Consider the following 22013-nt stretch of genomic DNA (forward strand, 5'->3'; position numbering starts at 1 on the left):
GAGCCCCTCAAATAATGCACAGAGCACCATACCACTGCAGCCTTCCTCATTCTGTTTCCATGGTGATAAAACAAGTTCTGAAAAATACTGTTTGAAATGAATTGCAGAAACAAACAAGACAGGACTTTTCTAGAATGTAACAACACATTACAGGTGATGCATGATTCCTAAGTAATTGAACAGGTAGCTTGAATTTCCTGCTGGGCATTGCTGCCTGACGCACCTCCTCCGGTGCCTGTGGATCAGCTGCAGGGTCGTCAGCCAGGAACCACCATTCACAGACGTTTCGCTCCTTTAATCCTGGAACGTCTCCTGGTGGCGGAGCAGTGACGGGGACGTCTCCCTGTCACCCCCTGCAGCTGGTATCTAGGTTAGGTGTTCTTTCCCCAGCCCTTTCCCCTCCTCCTTAGCCACAGCCAAAAGCTGCCCTTCTCTGCCTCTTCCGCCAGCTCTTTTGTTGCTTTCTTAAGCTTTCCTCCTGTCACGCCTGCGTCCCTTAGTAGGCGTGTGGTTGACTGCCCCACAAAGCCTCGGCATCCAAACTCCACTGGGCAGCCAGCCTCCCTGCACTCCGCAGCCAGGTCCGAGTACTTGGTCTTCTTTCGTTCGAAAGCGGCCTCGATTCCCTCCTCCCATGGTACTGTGAGCTCAATGAGGAGTGCAGTTTTTGCCTTGGTGGACCACACCACTATGTCAGGTCGGAGAGACGTGGTGGTGATTTCGCTGGGGAACTGGAGCTGCCTGCCAAGGTCTACTCGCATGTTCCACTCCTGGTCGGAGGAAAAGAGCTTTGGTGTTGCTTTTGGCCTGGTGCTTCTTCTTTCTCCGCCCTCCCTGACAAAGTTGATGTGGTGTTCCGTTGGTGGGAGACATCCCCTGCTTTCCCGTCTGCGCCCTTCCAGTACCTCAGCTAGCTTTGTCAGGACCTGGTCATGGCGCCATCTGTAGCGTCCCTGCGAAAGCGCGATCTTACAGCCCGACAGGATGTGCCGGAGGCTTGCGTTGGGAGTGTTACAGAGTGGGCAGACTTCCTCGTTTCCGAACCACTGGTGGAGGTTCCGAGGACAGGGAAGCGTGTCATACGTTGACCTGATGAGGAAGCCGAGCCTCGCTTGAGGGATCTTCCACAAGTCTGAAAGCCTCCCAGGTTGTCCAGCTTCCTTGTCGGCTCTGGGACACAGCCTTGATCTTATAGCGCTCTTCCTCCGTCCTTATCACCTCTGACACCACCATCTCCTTTCTCTCTTTCCGGTTGGCCTCTCCCCAGCCTAGTCCTGCCCTTCCTGCCTGGACCCTGCCCACGATTTCTTGGTGTTGCAGCCTGCCAACTGCTCGGTCGACTTCAGTTTGGGCGTCCCACTTCCTGCCAGTACGGACCTTGACGCCTGCGTTTCTAACTGACTGATCGGTGGACTCTCTTAATTCAAGAAGCAGCCTGGTCTTTTCCTGCTTGTAGCCCAAACTGATGGATTGTAGTGGCAGCTGCAAGGTGTTCTTCCCAAAGAGGCCAGTGTCAGAGAAGCACCTTGGTAGCCCCAGCCACTTTCGGATGAATGAGTTGGCTTTCCCATCCATCTTGGTTGTTGTAGATGAGGGAATCTCACTCATCTTCAGTGGCCACATTATCCTTCTGTAGAGTGTGAACTGGTAGATCCACACCTTGTACTTCCCCGGGAGCTGGCTTTGGTCGATCTTTGCCAGGCCATCTGAGAGTTGTTTCAACACAGCTCTACCCATTTGCTTGTCGGAGAGCTCTGATGTGTACTCTCTACCTAGGCTTCTGATGGGATGCTCAGACAGAAGTGGGATTCTCTCGCCACCTGCGACAAAGATGGTGCTGTCATTTCTGACTCCCCTTCTGAGGGACAGGCTGCGGGACTTGGCAGGCTTGATTTTCATTCTTGCCCAGGACATCAGCTCGTCCATCCTTTTCAGCAGTCTAGATGTGCAGGGTGCTGTCTGAAGGAGGCTTGTGACATCGTCCATGTAGCTCCTCAGTGGAGGTAGCTTCTGTCCGGATGGTAGTTTAATCCCTCCCACAGTCTGTCTTGCTCCGATGAGGATGATCTCGAAGGCTGCCACAAACAGAATGGGAGAAATGGCACACCCCATGGCAATTCCCACCTCTAGTTGTTGCCACCCGGTGATGAAGTCCTGTAGGGCAAAGCACATCTGCAGATCCTTTAAATAGTTTGCCACCAAGTTCTTAATACAGGAGGGCATGTGGAAAAACTCCATGGCATAGCTGATCAGCTGATGTGGCACTGACCCATAGGCGTTGGCGAGGTCGAGCCAGATGACATGCAGGTCCGTCTTCTCGCGCTTGGCCTTTTGGATCTGTTCCCAGATCATCGAAGAGTGTTCTACACAGCCTGGGAAGCCTGGGACCCCTGCTTTCTGGCAGCTGGTGTCAATGTAGTTGTTCTCCATCAGGTAGTTGGTCATCCTTTTGGCCAGCACAGAGAAGAAGATCTTCCCTTCCACGTTGAGCAGGGCGATGCTCCTGAATTGGCCGATGCTTTTGGAGTTCTCTTCTTTGGGGATGAAGACTGCTACCGCTCTTTGCCACTCAGACAGAATGCTTCGCTTTTTCCAGACAGTTCTCATGATGTACCATAGCAGCTCTAGCACCTTGGGGCAGTTCTTATAGAGCTTGTAGGGTACTCCATTGGGATGAAGACCTTGATGAAGACCTTGCCTTCTCCACGACGTGCCTGACTTCGCTGAGCTTGGGGGGCATGATGTTGAACTTAGAGGTTGGTGGTGTAGGCCGCGGTACATACCCAGGTGTTCCTAGTGGGACGTTCCTTGCAGGATCGCTGTACTGTTTCCTGACATGCTGCTCAAGCTGCTCGTTAGTGCAGAAGAATAATCATTGTTTTTCTTGGATAAATACAAGTAGCATTTTATTTTAAAGATCAAGCAATATCCAATCATACAAGCCATGAAATGGTAAATTCAGTGGTTTTACATTCTATGTAGGTCTTTTACAGCATGGACACAAGGCATCTGATTAGGCAATGGTTTAAAGAGGTCCTCTGCCATTTTAGGATCCAATGAAATTGATTGGGATATGATGATATACCAAACAATAAATTTACAAATAAATATAAATAAATAAATAACAAACAAACATATTTCAGGTAGTTCTTTAGAAATATTGAATAAAAAACAACATTTTAACAGAACAGAAAAGAATACATAAGTAGCCTCACATTCCTTTGAACGCTAAGATTCCATCACAACATTGCCAACAACAGAGCACCTGAAGTGTTTTTTATCTCACAGGCAGAGGCATGATGTGGGAGAGGGGGAAGTGTTTGCGGTTGCACCAGCCCAGGGTGAACAGATGGGCAGGACAGATGGAGGATTCTGGGCCGGAGTAGGGGGTGAAAGGCGTGGATCTCTTCCTGGCCAAGCTCAGATAGAGGGAGCTTGGCTACAGCGGAAGGGAGGAGGAAGTGCTGGGTGCTATTCTACCCACCCACAGCAGCACTTCCTGTTCAAGCCGTCACGAAAGGCTGAATATGGTCTATTCTGCATTTATTATTATTAGAGCTACAAGAAATATAGCATACAATGACAACTCTGGCAAAGGTGTAATAAGCATCCTAATGTCCAGGATTGTTAATAAAATTACCTGTTAGTATAAAATCTGGAAATAAGTTGACTTGTTGTTTATTTGTTATTATAACCTAACTTCAACAAGAAGTAAAAATGCAAAAGAATGAGATACAGAAGCTGCTGAAAGTAGCATGGGCACGGATTGAAGTATTTGTGTGTCCACTTGTAACTAAAAGACCTTCATTTTATGTCTGCAAAGGCAACAGTCAATCAGCTGCAGACACGTGCTTTTAAGCCTGCTGCACTTCGTTTGATTAACTCCACTTTGTAGGAATTAGCTGGATACAAACACAGTATATTTATAAGATTAGCATTTGTAGTATAGAGTTGATGTGGCTCAGTCAGCTGAACATGGTGCAAACACCACCAAGGCCAAGAGTCTAATTCCAGTTTGGAACACATGCACCAGAACAATATAAGCATTCATTCTACTTCCAGTCTCCTTGGATTAAACTATATTCTATCATGGATGTAAATGTATTCTGAATGCAGTCTTTGGCAGTGTATAGAACCAGGGAGATGTTGGCAATGCTGAAACAGATAGAACATCAAAACATAAACCGATTAGAAAAAACGATGTCATATTAGATTATCAAACACACTCATCATAACACTAAAACTTAATACAAAGCAAATATATGAAGCCAACTTGTGCTATACTGAAACAAAACAATATAATATAAGTACCAACCACAATGATACATTAGCTCTTGATTAAGAATACAAACAATTTCATTAGACGTGGAAGAAAATAAATAATGCACATTTAAAGGACATCTCATGAATTTCGAGATGTGAAATGGCACACATCACTAGATGCAGATCACACAGAGTGCAGATGCACTGTCTCAGACACTCTGTTGGAGTCGCTCACACGGACACAGTTCATTGTTGACTTTGTCATGCAGACTGGGGGGGAGAAAAAAAAAACATCTGAGCAAAGCTGTCAGATCATTTGATAGAGCTGCCATCTAGAACAATGCTTGTGTCTCTTTTTGCTGCGAATGATACACCCAGAGAACTAAACGGATAAGCCGACTCACATACAAATTAAGTCCAAGTCAGTAGAAGAGAAACAGGCAAATCAATAAAAGATCATTCATTGATCAAGTTAAAGTGGGACGCTTGCAAATCCAGGGTCTGCAATTCTTCTGCTATGTGCCACACTCTCATACTTCCGTCACAGAAGCAAGCTGTTATGTACATGGTTAACAGTAGTTGGATATACAGTGTACCGGCATTTTGATCACATAAAATCTTGAGGTGCAGCATCAAATGTGTGTTCAAGTCAAGTGGAACATCACCAAGAACAAAAACAGCAACAAGCAGGAGAGTCAGGACAGGAAGGCATGTGGACAAGGAAAAGACCGACAGACAGACACTGAGTAAGGCCATTATGTATAAAATACATGTGCTAGATTAACCTATTCCTTGAGACCAACCACAATGCAGGCTGTCAATGTCTAAAAAACATTATAGCTTGTTGTAGTTAACAGCAGGGTGTCCTGCCTGTGCAGAGTTGTACACATTCTATAGGAGAATTTGGGTGACGAGAGGCACTCTGTCCCTCTCCAACATGCCACTCAACAGACCGTTATGAACTAATACTGCACATGCTTCAGACTGACTTCTCTCAACTAAGAATGACATATTTTATGCACCCATATCATTGTATCGTAATCAACGCTCTCTCTCACACACTAAATGCACACATTAAGTGCATCCATGCTCACACAAACACACACACACACACAAACATACACACACACACACACACTCACACACACACACACACTCACATGCGCTCACACAGTCACATATGCACATACACGTACATACACAAACACCCAATAATGCATTCACTCTCCTGTATTTGAAAATCAGCATCCATGTTAATTATGCTAATTATGAACAGGTATGTTTGTGGATCAGTTCTGCCCTGTAGAGACCAATGTAGACAATGTTTAGGCTCTAAATCCTTCAGGTTTTTTTTGGCTGGCAAACAATACTGCTCTTCTGCTGATACAGGCAGTATGATGACCAGGTTCTTATGAGAATGATTGCAGTCAGTCTCATTTCAAACACCACTGTAAAAAGACTAAGAAAGTCAAGATTGTCCCTCTATGGTTTTTTGTTGTCGTTGTTGTTCTTCTTCTTCTTTGTGGATAGTTGTGCGGTAATGACACATTGAGATCTGGTTTGTGTCGCATGGCCATCTGCCCTCGTTACATTCGGATTGAAAAAGAGTCTCTCCAACAGCACCAAAGAGCTCAGACAGTGCCAGGCTTTGGGCTGCAAGGCAAGGAAGTCTTTGGGGACATGTGCTAATGGCATCCCATTGGAACCATCAGGCTACACTCTGTCCTCGTAGTTCCCCTCGCAGGCTTCGTAAAGTCAGTCCTCGTAGTTCCCTCGCAGGCTTCGTAAAGTCAGTGCGAGCAGTGGACAGTTGCAAATCATATTCTGATTTGGATCAGGTCCCCTGATGATGCTACGCAGGGGGCGTTTGATAAGTCTGATCTGGTGACTGGAATGACTGTCGATCGTGTGCTTCTGGATGTTGATGAACCGTCTCGATCGGAGCTTACGTCTGAGGTGTGATGCTGCGGTCAGTTATGTCTGTTAGAATGGGATTCCATGCTGATTCAGGCAGGTCTGTTGGAATGGCATGCAAGGCTGGTTCAGATGTAGTGCAGACAGGGCAGAGGGTGGGGCTGTTGGTCTGTGTGGAGGGACGTCCGTGTTGTTTACTCCTCCGCATGGTAGGACATCTGCTTCTCATACAAGCTGAGAACGTGATGAACAAACTGGTACTGCTCTGCTGTCTGGATCATCCCACCCCTGGAAGCGGAACAGTTGGCTTCAGTTAGATGGACAAAATGGAGGAGAATGTTCATTCATTAACATACACTTTAGTCATGTTCTGTCAAAAAAAAAAAAACGGATTGATGCTGAAACTATGGTGTAATTGTGATGCATGTCATGCCACAAGTGTGGGCTTTTATTTCACCTGTCTAGGCGAAGCTGGCTGGTGGTTTTGAGGATGTCCACCACTCCTTCATTTATCAGCTGTTTGCAAAGGATGCTTGTGGCAATGAAACAGCCTGTGCGGCCAATGCCAGCACTGTGGATCCCACGGGCAGATAAACAAACCAACAAACATGCAGAGAAAAAAACAACACATTCATGATTTAGATTGTGATCTAGAGTTGCCAGCATATTCTAAATGATTCTAATTCGAAAATTATCCACAAAATCATTTAGAACAGAACAAGTAGACAATTGCTTTTGGATAGAACCATAAGCAAAGACACAGCAAATCCTGCCTCCATCCTGCCTTAAGGGAACATTTTGTTTTTGACCAAACAGCACACCAAAAGGTCATCCAACAGAGGCTTGAGGGTGGAAGGGGGTGAGCTGGTGAAGGGGAGCTGTGAGGGCAGCGAGATCTGCAGGAGGTCCTGGAACGCCTGACAGCATTGGCACAAAGACCCTGCAGCTGACTTTTAAAGCCCTCCTCCAACACATGAAAAAAACAACTGTAAGCCTCCATGAGACAGCAGGACACTCATGGTGTGTGGGAAAAAGGAACCATTTGGGTTCATAAGGTTTTGTCTGGAAATATACAGCAGTTTTATTTTGATGTGCATACCATTATGTTGTATATACAATGAACATTTCATGAATATACAATGAATATTACAGAATATTGGAAATGTATTAAATGTTGTGTCAGCCATAATTCAAACGTGTCCTTATACCTGTCAATAAAAGAGTATAGGAAAGGTGAAAAATAGTGCAAGTGAAAGGTGATAAATTATTGTTGGTGCTCCAAATATATACTGTATGTAGAACAACAGGACTGGTTTAGCCGTCTGGAATCGACCAGAAAGTTTTCCACGTGGACAGAGAAACACAGAAATTGTGCCCTGGTAAATTAATTATTAGGCTGAAAGGCCCGTGTTTTAGATTTTTTAATCAAACTGAAGCAGGCAGAACAGACTAATGTTTTTTTCTTCTCATTTTAGTCTGTGTGAATTTACCTGGATTTCTTGTTTTTTAGTTTTTGTGTCTAGCTTGATCATTTGACTTACCCCTGTAGGATCATTTGAAAGGAATGTATCACTTATTGTTATGTATAGGTGAGGGTTGTGGACATATGAGCATTGTGTGAGAGAATGGCAGAGTTTGCCTAAAAAACTTTGAATGAAATGTGTGTTTCAGGCAAACACATTCAACAGAACTATGGGAAACCATCAAGCTAATAGGTTACGCATTACCATTAATTCTGCATGACAGCATTTTTAGGCCTGCACTAATTTTTGGGTCTGACACGTCATTCCTGTCACAAGTGTCTGCTTTTATCTTATCTTTAATCCCGTATGTGTACAGAAACGTGTACTTAGGGGCTTCATGACCAAAAGTGTGCTCTGTGCCAAAGGCATGTGTTCTTATACCCTGCCGCAAGAGTGTCAACATTTATGTAAGCTCACCAACCTCTGCACAGAATCTGTTTCTTTGGCTCTGTAAAAGCAAATACTAAAATTCTATGTTGGGTAGGCTCAGCCTGTTGGGCTATAGCTAGGTGGCAAGTTGATCTCTAAATCCTTACTGAAGCAAGACCAGAGGTTGAGAGAGAAAGGAGAACCAACTCAAACACGCAGAGTTGGGATTGGGATCTATGGGTGTGGAGATCACCCCAAAAGGCTCCTGTGCCCTGGCCCTTACACAGCTGCCTTCATCAGGTGAGTCAACCAAGGCCGCTCCTGCCCCGGGGCCATCTTCGATGGCACATTTCATCTGTGTCAAAGCCTCTCCACACCCCAGAGTTAAAGCACGGTCCGCTGAGTGACCTCGGGCCGTGGGCTGATTTGTAATCATGGCTCTGGGAAGGCAAACAGAGCTGGGAAGATGCTGGAGATAATGTTTTTTGACAGGTATTTTCCGAGTGAAAGCCCCTTGTTGGTTTCCTCCCCAAGGACTATAGAGGAGATGTGAAAAGAATTCACAACATAGCAGAAGTTGTGTTGCGTTGTGTTGTGAAAGGTTTTTTAGTTGAAATAATGTGATACAGCAGCAATAAGCAATCTTGACTACTCCATCTGATACTGGTATGTAAACAGCAGTGTGCCAATCAATGCAGCTAATTAGAGGCTATTACAATTTTTTCTTGTTCTATTTTTTTCTATTCTTGGATGGAATTTTTTCATTTCTTCAGGAATGTCCACCTGAAGTCCTTCCATGAGTTCATATCCTCCATTCTACTTTCTTCACTGTTCAAACAAAATGAAATAACAGATGAGAGAATGTAATAAGCTTGGAGTACCTGCAGTGGACGATGACTGGGCCACTTCCCATGGGAGCCTCTTGCCGTGCCTCCTCTACTTCCTGGACCAGTTCAAGAAGAGGCGGGGCTTTGTCTGGTGTCTTCTGGTCAGGCCATGAGGTGTACCAGTACTGCCTGAGGCTGCGCTCCTCTTCCTCACACTGCAAGTCACACACACGGCATTTCAGGACGTATGGAAATCAACACACCCTAATTGGTCACGAATGCTCTGCTACATACAGAATCAAAACTCTGTTACCCTTCATGCAGAAATTTGCATGCAAACTAGTGGGTTTCAAAATGTGCCCACCAAATATAAATATAATAAAAAACAGGACAACATCCTCCTTGCCCCTGAAGCAAACTGTGTCCTTCTGTAACCCAAATACATATTTTATATGGCCCCACTGCGCAAGCCACTGTACCTGCACAGTCTTACAGTTGTATCGGTAGCTAAAATGTAAGAAACACTGGCCCTCTGAACAGAATATAGTTATTTTCAGCCACCAGAATTTCTTTATTTATGTTTGACACTGTGTTGCTAAGGATATTAGTTGCCATGACAGCAATGCGTCCAGAGCAAGACAGCTAGTAAATGCATGATTGGGATGACATACAAAATATTCTTCCCCCCTCCCTCAGAAATTCAGAAAATGTGCCAAGTTTTTAGAGAATGTGCACACATGTATACACACATAGACAGACAGACAGAACACACACACACATACACACACACACACACACACACACACACACACACACACATGCATATACACAATACAGTCACCTTCAGAGCAAAGATCCGAAGGCTGTAGTCGTCCGCCTGGATGACCTGTTTTACTGTGATTTCAATCCCCTCACAAGTCACAGTGTCCTCTGGCCAGTACTCTGTGCACTTCTGCATGGTGACAGAGTCAGACAAATGCAGCCTTCACATATCACATGACGTAACAACAAAAGCTGAGCCACAAGACGTGTTTGCCGTGGCATCAGTTCCAATACAACATGGCTCATTTACTGTGGGTATATTTCCATGTGTACTGAGAAGACAAAGAGACAGAATTTATGTTTGTGTTTATACTTAATAATCTGTGTTATTTGTATGCTATTTGTGTGCATGATGTGTCTATGTGTATACAGTATGGTGCCGGAGAGTATGTGGCCTGGTTTAGCCTGACCTCATTCTTCTCCTCAATGTTGGTGATCATCACAACGATGGGTGAGCACTCCTGCCACACCATCCTCCAGAAGTCCCCAACCGTGTTGACCGTCGGGCCCTGGGTGGCGATGTAGGCCCTCTCCTCTCCCCCGTAGCCCTGCCACACACCCCCACAGTCAGCCCTCATTCACCCAGCATAGCCCCGAGCACACACAGCTGGATCCCCATCAGTCCAGAACATCAGTCAGGGCTGAAGCACTTAAGCAACTGGTTGCCACCAGGTTGCATGCAATTTAACAGAATGCATTTGAAGTATATGATGTAGTTATGTACATCATTGTAGACTTACAAATCATACAGTCATATGCAACAATGGTATATGTATGTTTCAATGTATAACCTGACTTGAAGTTTAGTAGATTGAGCACAGAACAAACTAAATAAGAGACTGAACACAGCACAAGCTGTTCGGGGAGAGAAAGCGATTATGTCATTTTATAGCATTCAGGGTGCATTGCATGGACTCAATAAGCAAGAGACCACTCACCCGCAGGTAATTGGCATTGATGTAAGTGCTGAGGAAGTCGTCTTCGTCCATGGCTTTAAGGCAGACTCTGCTGTGTGAGTCTGAAACACAAGAGTGCGCTGCCTTAGCTAGGGTTTACCAGAGCTCACATCTCCCATCTGTTTACCTGGGAACTTGCCAAACACACTAAGTCGTTTATTGCGGAACTGTGTGCTGTAAATATAATAACTGGAAATACTGTTCTGGAAACAAACTGACTCAAATCAAATTGCTGTAGCACAAAAGTGTTCCCTTTGTTCTGATTCTCCACATATTCTCCTCCCAGATGTTCTCCACATATTCTCCTCCCAGATTCTCCAACGCATTATGTATAATTTTACGCATATCACTCTAACATTTGGTGTTAATGAAGAGACGTCTTGCAGCCTGGTTTCTGTGTAAGTGCTATCATCTTAAAATAATTAACAAATTCATGTGCAGCAACACTTACTGGGAAGAATGGTCTTGTATCGATTTTTCCGTACTACACCAGGAATGCTGTATTCCTTTGGGTCCACAAAATTCATTGGAGTCTCCTGTTAAGATATTGTAACACAAATACTGTATGTGCCACATGCATTGTCAACATGGATCTACGTATCATAGCCCATAATATGCCCTATGCTTTATACCACTACAGTATGAACTTCAAACAACAGATTGGCGATAGCTTTTAAGTCTGTGCTACAGAGTGCAATACTGCAACCCCGTAGTTCCACTGGTGGAGTGTGGTGTCGACTGTGTTAAACTTATAGGTTAAACTTCCTGTGCATCACTGACAAAAACACATATATAACTGTTCTATCAGTAGCCCTGGCTGACAGCATCTACCAAATGATCTAAATAGAAATGTAGTACACTTCTATTCTCAGGAGCACGCATTTAAATATATAATGAGAAAAGAGAAAATAAAAGAGTCCAGTCTCAACCAGGTCACAAGATCTAGGTTAATGTGCGCGCAGGACATGTATGTGGTGTCGGTCACATGAGTGGACTTACATAGAACTCAGCCTGCAGTGTTGCCTCATCCAGGGCCCTGGCATGCAGCTCGGCTGGTGTCAGCACGTTGGAGGCCTTATGCAGGTACTCCTTGGTAGTCTGGTCCCGCGGAGACAGCAGGGCCCCATAAGGCTCCGTGGTGCCAGGGGTGCACATGTCCAACGTCAGCGACACATTGGAGCCTCGTCTGTCACAGAGAGAGGAGAGTCTCACTCTGACAGCAAAACACATGCTGCGCAACTGCATTCATGGCACAAATAATTTGATACATAAGGATGACATGTTAACCCTGCTTGAAGATACATTTAATGCGTTTGATAACACGTTTTTATGCTTCCTCTTTCTTTGTGACTCAACTGGTTGAGATTTAGTTCTGAGTGAACCAGAGGGAATGCTGATATTGCCTGATATGAAACAGCAACTTTATTAAGGACACAACAGACCTGTTTAGGGTCTTTAGGAAATTATTAAACAAGTGGGACAACATTTAATTTAGTCAATTTAGTCCGTGTGTCTCACCTTTCTTGAATGCCCACAGATTTGACACACAGAGTGCCGCCGGGGTCAGAATCGGCCTTCATGTCCATGAAGCAGTCAAACACAGGCGTCTCAGGCACAGGATCCAGGTCAAAGAAGTCCCCCGTCTTGGCATCCGTCCACTCGGAGTAGGTGAAGGAGGGCTGGCGACTCATGGATTGGCGCCGGTCGTCGGGGAAGGCGGGACGGGGTCCAGGCACCAGCATCCGGATGCAGAAGAGAGTCTGTCGGATGGGAGAGACAGTGATGGAACACGGCATCATGTCTGAGAGTTGGGGATGGAGCAGCAGACTATCTGCAGCAAAACTGACAGTAAACAAACTGACTGAGGATAGTGCTAGATTCGCCTTCACTTTCAGCAGTGCATCCAAGGCTTGTTCTTCTAATCCACAGAAATACAAAATGGCTTAAATTCTCATGGTTCTGAATCAGGTGCTGACCTTAGCCGTTAAACACAAATGTGAGATGAATACAGACTCACCCCAGTGCCAAGGATCACAACGCCAAGGAAGAGAGTGGCCAGCAGGGGGCATAAAGTCTCCACCCTCCAGATCTCCACCTGCGATGGACCCACAGTAAACAATGACAGCAACAACCTGGGAAACTCCAAACACTGCCATCTTCACCTACAGAGCTCTGGAAGCTGTTGTATTGTGCTGTATGCCACACAATAAAAAACATACACTACTGCCACTGCTAATGATTAATTTATGTTTGCCTCAATACAAATGGTTGGGTAACATTCTTCTGTCACCATGGAAACCCACGGACCTGTTCCTGGGCTGATCCCTCCTGGTCTGTGGATGAGAGCAGGTACTGCAGGAGATCCAGCACTTTATGAGCTGCTGGGAACGCTGGGTAGCCATTCAGCATGTACAAGACCCACACTCCCTGCAGGGCACAAACCACACACATCGCCTATTTGCACACACTTTTTAAATGTACACATAGCTTACATTAACCCATATTCGAAATAATACATGTATTCCACATGTTGTACACCGCAAAGTGGGACACAGGACAAACAAAGAACAGTGTTCCATTTTTCAGAAGTCGTACTGGTTTATCATTGTCAGTGATCAAACTACGGTACTCTACCATGATCGGATACAAATAAATTAGACTTCACAAACATAACAGCTGAATGTTTTAAATGCATATCTATAACTCTATGGCCACTGGAGATTGCTGATTCTCACCAGTATCTGTGAAACGGCATAGATGCTGAGGAAGGCCCCGGCCGCCAGTCCTGCCCTCCAGGCCCGGTCCCACACAGACCCTCCGGCCTCCTCCACGGGGTCGGGGGTGCCGGTGGTCTCACTCTCCTGGTCCTTATCTGTGTCGTCTGCCGTGGGCAGCGCCCTCGTGCTATTCTGGGTCATCCTTGGAGTCAGTCAAACACCTGTTGTGTGGAATCCAAGAAAACCCACAGACATAAAGACCTGTGATGCTGATGCATGTTGTTATTCTCAACAGCATGGATATCAGTTTAATAAGTGAATAAGAATGTTGCATTAAAATGCATTAAAACATAAAAAAATGGCCTTTCACATAAGAAGAGCATGAACATTGACATTTTAGAAGATTTCATTTCATTAAGATAAATGTGCATATACATCTGCTAAGAGTATACAATTCACCTGCCACTTTTAAGTCATAAAGTCATACTTAACATATTGATCACAGAAGCATACTGATCCCTAAACTCTGATTTTATGTACTCTAAAAAGTATCCTCCCAAGATTGATTCTCCACGACTTGTAATTGATATCACAACTATACTTGCACAAAAAGATTGATTCGCCACCGCGACAACTTCACCACACACTACACACCAGGTATATAGAAATTCCGCCAGCAAAGGAAAGGGAATAAAAAAATCGCAACCTGATGGTTGCTCTCATTGGCAGAGGTATAGGGAGAGTCACCTAGCTCCCTCGGTCACGAAGCGCTCTGTTGTCGTCACGGCCGCACTACTGCCGCTTGGACTGAGGCAGGCTTCACATCGTGATTGGCCCTCCGGTGCTCTGCAGGCAGCCTGGGCCATCAGGTGGGCACCAGTCTGTTACAGCCACAGGCCTCTTTGTGTGCGACTGTGTGTGTGTGCGTGTGTGTGCGTGTGTGTGTGTGTGTGTGTGTCTGTGTGTGTGTGCGTGTGTGTGTGTGTGTGTGTGATGAGTCACTCCCCCCAGCAGCACGTGGCCTTTCCAAGGGAAACACTTACTCATCTCCCACCCCCACTTTTTGCTACCTCTCTCTCTCTCTCCATTTTCCCTTTCCTTCCATCTCTCCCATTCTTCTCTCCTCTTTGTTAATGAATATTATTTATTCCCCCATTCTTTCTCTCTCTCCGGAAATTGAGAGGGGCAGAGACATCCATTAATGAGTCCAGCTGGCGGCTCTTGAGTGTTGTGTCTCCTTGCATCCTTTGTGCTAAGATTGGCCCCTATTGTACAGACCTGACTCTCAGAAAGACCCCCCTCCCTTTCTGGACCCCCCACCCACACACTTACACACACACACACACACACTCACATACACACTCCCAAAGTTGGCTTTCATCATGCCCACGCATAATTATCTCCTCCCACTTTTTCAATCAGGGTCCTATTCACACCCCAACACTGTCCTCGCCATTTGTCCTATCCTCTTTATCTGTATCTGTATGTGTTCATGTGTTATGTCAGTGAACAGCGGATGATTTTAAAGTGTTGCTGATAATAGCTGCCTATACAAAGGACTTATCCTGCAACCGTTATGTGGCACACACTCACCTTTGGGAAAGACAGTGAGAGCAGAGCAGGTTGGAGATCACATGACAGATATGTAGACCTGGTCTTGAAGGGCCTGGTTTGCTCTGTGACTGTAAACCAGTTCTGAGGAGAGAGGGAGAGAAGACTAAGAGATATAGCTTAACATTTGCACTTGGTCCGAACCAGAACAGACACCTAAAGAAAAAATATGCTTGAGGCCAGATTCACAGTTCATTCAGAACTGTCCTGTATGTATAAAAACATCAAAGATATTTGTTGCTCCCAAGGTTTTTTTCGTCACAATTCTCTCTCTCCTCTCACAGCTCTGCCTATCTACTTAATGTTAACACTCATAACAATGATAAAAGAAAACAGAGGAACAATCCAAAAACAACCGTAGTCAACCTAAATCATCCAGGGTCAACACTGGAGTCCGCCACTTTTGTGATTTCTCAGAGTGATACTAAATGTCACAGAGGATGGGTAATCACCTCACTGGTTCCGTGCAACCTGGCTACATTTAGCACCTTTGGTTATCTTCCACTGTGCAAACAGTGGCATTGATCAGGGAAGTCTCCAGAAGTGATCAGATGGTTGAGGAGGAGGTTACACTCTGTTTCGCTGGACATTTACAACAAAACAAGGACCCATGGGCCTCGGGGCCCATTTCATTTCCAATCCTTCAAACAATAGACTGTGACCACTGGACAAGCTCCCTCACACTCTATGGCTCTTTTTCCCTCTGTCTCTTTCTCTTTAACCAAACCACTTTCTCCCCCTCGTTCCTCTCTTTCCCTCTCTCTGTGTGAAGGTGGTTTGAAGTGATGACGCGATTGAGCCTGGCGTTCAGGTAACCAGGGAAACGGACACACTTGCCTGCAAACACAGGCATATAGAACAGCTGAACATTCAGATCGCATTCGACCACCGCTCTTTTTTTTGTGGGAATAAAGAGTGGAGTCGTGGTGGCATTAGAAAGAGGGGTTGTGGAAACATGGAGAGGGGAGCTCTCGGGGGGGAAAAACTGCCAGGTCATGGTTTCACAAGGAATATGATGTAACAAATAAAATGTAACAGACGGTGGTTTTACAATAACGGAAAGGCAAAAAATCTCTTGTGATTGCATTGCATTGTTACTGCAGCCATCTCCTGGTTTATTTAAAGTATTTGTGAGGTATCTCGTTTGCAAGGTTGAGATAGAAAATTAGGAAATATGGTATACGGTATACAGTACGTATCAAATAAAGTGTACACATTTCATAAATGCTGTATAATCTCTCACTCTTTTGGAAACACACACTTGTACACTACATGTTATTTTCACCAGAAACAGACGTAGTGTTGTATTGTTTAACCATAATCCTTTCAAACTGAACTCCATTTGATGAGTGATTTTTCTAAATATCCATCATCACAAATGTAGAGTGTAATTGCTCCTGAAGAGCTTTATTTACCCCATCATTTGATGTTATGTAAGCCATTAGATCCATCATTATCTGAATGACTGGAAAATAACTATGCGAGGCCACAACAATAACAAATAAAAAAATAAAACACCTCAGAACACTGTGTATACATATCTCACTGCAGAATTAGTCCGAACAGACACAGTTAGCTGTTAACAGAGATAATAGGGATTAATTATAATAAGGACTTGGCTATTAGTTGGCTGTTTTGTGTTTTTCAAGCCATTTCCACAGGTTCTCCAGAGGCCAGTTGTTGGTTTAGTGCCGGGAAGCTAAATAAGAGAAGGCAGGAGCAGAGTGGAGCAGAGCGGAGCAGAGCTGGTTCCCATAAGGGCCCAGTCCAGAGCCAGAGCAGGCAACAGACCCCGGGGCAGCAGGCAAACACAAAGCAGGCCCTGCCTGGCATCTATGCACATGCGCGCACATTCATACACAAACACACACACACATACACACACACACACACACACACACACACACACACACACACACACACAAACAAACACTGACACCTCGCACACACCACAAACACACACATATTAACTCATAATGTTTTGACGCACACACTCACACACACACAATCACACAAAGACATACACTGGTACACTCTCTCCATCCCACACAAAAAGCAAACCATTGCCCTAAAACAGGCTTAAACACATACACTCACAGAGAGAGGCAGATAGAGAGAGAGGCAGAGAGAGAGACAGAGAGAGAGAGAGAGAGAGAGAGAGAAAAGAGAAGAGGAGGGGGGATGATGGGGAGGGAGATGAGGAAAAGAGACAAGAAGCAGAGTTTGGAAAAGAGAGATATGAAGCCAGAGAGACAGAGCACTAGACGAATGCTTTGCTCTGCTTGCAAACCCAGGCTCCTTGAGGTTAACTGCTTGTTAAAAATCAATTTCTCCAAACGCATGCAGCTCAACCAGCTCCCCGCCTGAGGTCCAGGCAAATGTGTACACACAAAACTCTGCTCCACTGGGGAGCCAGTGCGGTCTTCGGCACACAGTGGACGTAATTCTGCGTGCGAATTATGGCCGACTAAAAAGCTGAATAATAAGCTTTACATCTGGTTCATGAATTATGGATCTGGATTTGTTGATGAACGCTTGCCTTTATCGGGTGAATACATCAGCTGTTGTTTTGGCAGCTCCACATTCATTATAAATGACCAACGAGCAACAATGTCTTTGTAATCATGATATCCAGGTGCTGAACAACCTCTTGAAAAACTAAAACCAAAGGAGCTGGTAAAAACTGCAAATTGTTATTCAAACGAGAAAATAACATCACCAACACTAATATTCTAGGGATCTCTCCTTGCCTCATGTAGAGAGCTATAGCTGTGTTCTTCTCAGCGGAGAGGAGTATGAATCAGAAACAGCTATCCCACACACTCATCTCAAAGCTTCTTCCAACAAAAACACTGTAATGTGCCTAAGCAGTTGGTTTCTCTTGTGGGCTAGCCAGAAACACTGTGGCACTTTTTTTTTGTCAGTGCGAACATGGTGCCTCCACACTTAAGCGATGATCAGTTCTCCGTCCCTCGTTTTAACGTCCCCATATAGCTCTGCCTGCCACGGCACTGTATATGCTGGAAATACACCCAAGGCCCCAACAGCACAGAAGGTGCCGGGGCGTGCAGAAATTGTACCAGCTCACTGCTCTCATTACTGTCCTACTGTTTACATACCACTGGTCTTTAAAAACAAGCAGACACCACACAGTGATTAACGCTGTTGTACAGTGTTTGTATGGGCTTTGATAGCTGGGATTTCACTTTATTCCACTGAAAGCATAACACATGAGCAAAAGCCCAGAGACAAATAGGTGACAACAATGTGTCAACTATTGTGTCAAACTGACAAAACAAAACTGTTGCGCTTACACAAAATTGCAAACTAAAGTTCAGTCGGCCAGAGTAAACTGTGTACGGTAAACTGTAAGGAGTAAAACTCACAGCTCATCTTATGGCATATTTCTGCCTACACTAATATCCACAGCTCCCTCTTAGGATGTCCAGTGAATTGGGTTTAATGTTAAAACCATAGCAGTAAGTGTCAAGAGGCAGGTTGTCTAACCAGTCTACATGTATTTTTCATTAGTTTAAACCCTGTCAGTGCCCCAGCAGAGTATGCTCAATAACCTAAACATAATATGGATCAACTCATTTTAGAAAGACAACAAAGCCCTGGGGTCACTAGTAATTACTCTAAAAAAATTAAATTCCAAAAAAACAACAAAACCTAAAATAACAACAACAAACACTATCACTTTGATGCCAACGATAAATTGAAACAACTTTTGGTGACTGCAAGGCACCTATACAGATAACTCATGTTCCCTATGCACTACCAATGGCCTGTTTACATGCAAGCTCGTTTGAGGAGCTTGTTTAAAGAAGGCAGTGTGTCGTGCATTATGGAATTATGTTTTCATGACAGCTGACTCAAATCTGCATGGATGCCCTCTTTGCCACCCAAGCTCTCTCTCTCTCTCTCTCTCTCTCTCTCTCTCTGTCCCTGAGTGATCCTCTCACACATTATCATCTACTGGAGGGCAACCCCAGACTACAGTATGAGGACACTGTTTCATTTTTACATAATATCACACACAGTCCCTGATATGCCATGATGGTGAGAAGCGACCTCTCTTAATATCGCAGTTAGGTTGAAAATGTCTGAATGAAACCCAGTGGGTTCCCAATGGCTGAACATAGGATAAGCCTGCAGTCCAGTGCTTAAAGCAATGAGTAAATTGAGCTTGACTCAGTCTCCTGGTGGATGAAGAATGACATTGATTTGTAGGAGGTCCGGTTTGTTTACCGCTGATGGAAATGTATGACATGAGGCTCCATTGCATCTTTTCGTTACCCTGTATGTCATCAGTCACACAGAGGGGAAAAAACTGTTATTTTTCTCTTTTTCCACTTCTGGGAGGCTCATATTTTGAAGTGGTCAGGAGATTTTCATCTCAGATTACGATGCCACGTGTGAAAACGTGCTGATCTGAATCAATGGGGTCTGCAATGATGGAGACTGTATATCTGTTTTCAGGGGGAAGGGAAGCATGCAGCACATCACTGAACAAACCACAGTAAAGCACTGCATCATGTGGACATGTTCCACTACCAATACAACATGCACATTCCCCCATACATTCTGTGTTTATTCTATAAACACTGTGTCTCTGTAAACATTTCTCCTAAATAGAGGCACACATTTAAAAAAAAAAAATCTGATTTTTGGTGACATTGACATTCTCCACAGATTTCTCTCAATTACATAACACATGCTGACCTCACAGATCTAAAAGGCAATGGACCATGTCCTTTCATCTGACTGCCAAATGGTGTACTCCTCTAATGTGTGTGTGTGTACAGTTTCTATACATGAGTGTTTGTGCATACAAGAAGGAGGAAAGAGAGAAAGAAAGAGAGAGAGAGAGAGAGAGAGAGAGAGAGGACAGGTTGCCCTGGCAATAAAATGGGCTCTTGTTAAGCATAGTACCATATGCTAAGCCCAACAACATTTCCCACAGTAGGAAAGACACTCTGATGAAAAACATTGCTATTGTATATGGGGGTATAATGCACTGAAAGCTTGACTGACAATCCATGTATTTATACTGCACTCATGTACATGTAAATATTGACATTACCTACACACCTGTAAACACATGTGTTGATATCTAGTAAATATCTATGAAAATTGTAACTGAGTTAACTGTGCATATCACACAACTGAAGAAATACACAGTGCATACACACACACACATACGTACACACTCCCACTTCCCAATGAATAAGGCATGAAGATCATTGACTTGCTTTGCTCATTGAAGATGTGCCGTTTGATAAGCATCCACACACATTCACAGAAAAGCATCCATGCAGACTGAACCAAACGCCTGTTAACAAAGACAATGCAAGAAAAAAGACAGACAACAAGTGAGTGAGAGGGAAAGACCAAAGGGCTAGAGGGAGAGAGAGAAAAAGAGAAAGAGAAAGAGAGATGTGTGAAGGGACACATGCATCAACACTCTCTCTTACCTATCGGCTGGGAGTAGATGGAGAGAATGAGAGCGACGGGTCATGTAGCATCATTTATATTCACATCACAGAGAGCGGCGGAGCAGTGCGGAGGACGAGAAGAGAAGAGGGGGAAGAGAAGAGAGGAGAGGAGGAGAGGAGGAGAGAAAAGGAAGGTAGCGCTGGAAGATCAGGCGGGAGATGATGCCACCGAAACAGAGGCAAAGCGTTCTCTCTCTCCCTCTCTCTCTCTCTCTCTCTCTCTCACGCTCTCTCTCTCTCTCCCCACTATCTCTCTCTCCCCACTCCACTCTGTGCGCCAGACAGACCCCCTCCCCCTCAACTCAATGCTCTGCCTACTAATAGGATAGAGAGAGGAGTCTGATGTTGCTTACTATCTCTCTCTCTCTCTCTCTCTATCTCTCTGTATTTATTTCTCTCAATCTTTCGAACTCTATCTTTCCCTATTTGTTACTATTTCTTTCTTTTCTGACAAGGCTGTAGGCAGGTACTGCTGCTGTGCCTCTGGCATTGGTGTCTTTATTTCTTTGTTTGCTGGATTGGGTAGAACTGCAGACTGTTTAGGTAGCTAGGTGTCTGTTCTGTAGCCTTGGCAACGGAGTGGAGGGAAGAGGAGGAACAGAGAGGGAGGGAGAGAGAGAGAGAAAGAGAGAGGGAAAAGAGGGAGAAGGGGAGGGGTGAAAGTGTATGTAGAGGATGAACAGATATCACGATTGAACATCTCTAAGCAATCTCACCCAGTCATAATGTTACCCTGCCTGGCGACATGACAGTGCTGCAGTCTGAACTGCTGGCTTCTCCTATTACATTCCCCAGTGTGGGTCATCACAGTCTTCATACACTCTCTCACTCTCTCTCTCTCTCTCTCTCTGATACATGCACACACACACACACACACACACACACACACACACACACACACACACACACACACACACACACACACACACACACACACACACACACACACACACACACACACACACACAGATACAGATCACACACACACACACACACACACACACTCACACAGATACAGATACAGATCACACTCACACACACACACACACACACACACAAGAAGCAAAATATGTAGGCGTACAGATAGTCACACACTATATGTGTAAAGAGTTAAAAATGCAAAAATGTACATTCATGGGAGCACACACACAATCCTTTATCCAGACACACACTCACACACTCACATGCATATCTGCCTCTAGTTGCCTGGCACTTCTCTGTCTTTGCTTCTGCACATGCAAAGTGAAAGAGCCCACCCACTCTCCTGCAGTGTGTATGCAGTCTCCCTCCTCTACCCCTTATCTGCGATCTCTGCCGCCCTTCATCCCAGTCACCTGCGAAGCAAACACACACAGAGATGAGGGGAGCATGAATGGGAATGCGCATGAATGCAGTGAGGCAGCAAACAGGTGCTCAGGGGAGCCGTTCCATTAAGGCATCTGTCTCAGCCAGCCAGCACAAAAACAGCACAAGCCTAAGGTGATTATTTTGCCTTTTGGGTCACACACCAGCC

At 44.9% G+C, this 22013-nt stretch overlaps 1 protein-coding gene across 2 annotated transcripts; it reads right to left on the minus strand.

The window, feature by feature from the left end:
• Window positions 1-2889: 2889 nt before the first annotated feature.
• ptpn5 (protein tyrosine phosphatase non-receptor type 5) lies at window positions 2890-21138 on the minus strand. 2 transcript variants are annotated; one of them, XM_012834611.3, is made up of 14 exons: window positions 20480-21138; window positions 14985-15086; window positions 13410-13612; window positions 12982-13101; window positions 12692-12769; window positions 12193-12434; window positions 11674-11860; window positions 11126-11210; window positions 10657-10736; window positions 10129-10266; window positions 9738-9848; window positions 8951-9111; window positions 6635-6748; window positions 2890-6465 (listed from the first exon to the last, which is right to left on the minus strand). In XM_012834611.3, exons 3-14 carry the CDS (start codon window positions 13590-13592, stop codon window positions 6372-6374), a joined length of 1593 nt encoding a protein of 530 aa, XP_012690065.1. In that variant the 5' UTR covers window positions 13593-13612; window positions 14985-15086; window positions 20480-21138; the 3' UTR covers window positions 2890-6371. The 2 variants fall into 2 exon arrangements, with proteins under 2 accessions (XP_012690065.1, XP_031425176.1); XM_031569316.2 differs by having other exon boundaries at window positions 2890-6484.
• Window positions 21139-22013: the final 875 nt, after the last annotated feature.

Source organism: Clupea harengus, chromosome 6 (genome assembly GCF_900700415.2).
Source record: "Clupea harengus chromosome 6, Ch_v2.0.2, whole genome shotgun sequence".
Classification (NCBI taxonomy): domain Eukaryota; kingdom Metazoa; phylum Chordata; class Actinopteri; order Clupeiformes; family Clupeidae; genus Clupea; species Clupea harengus.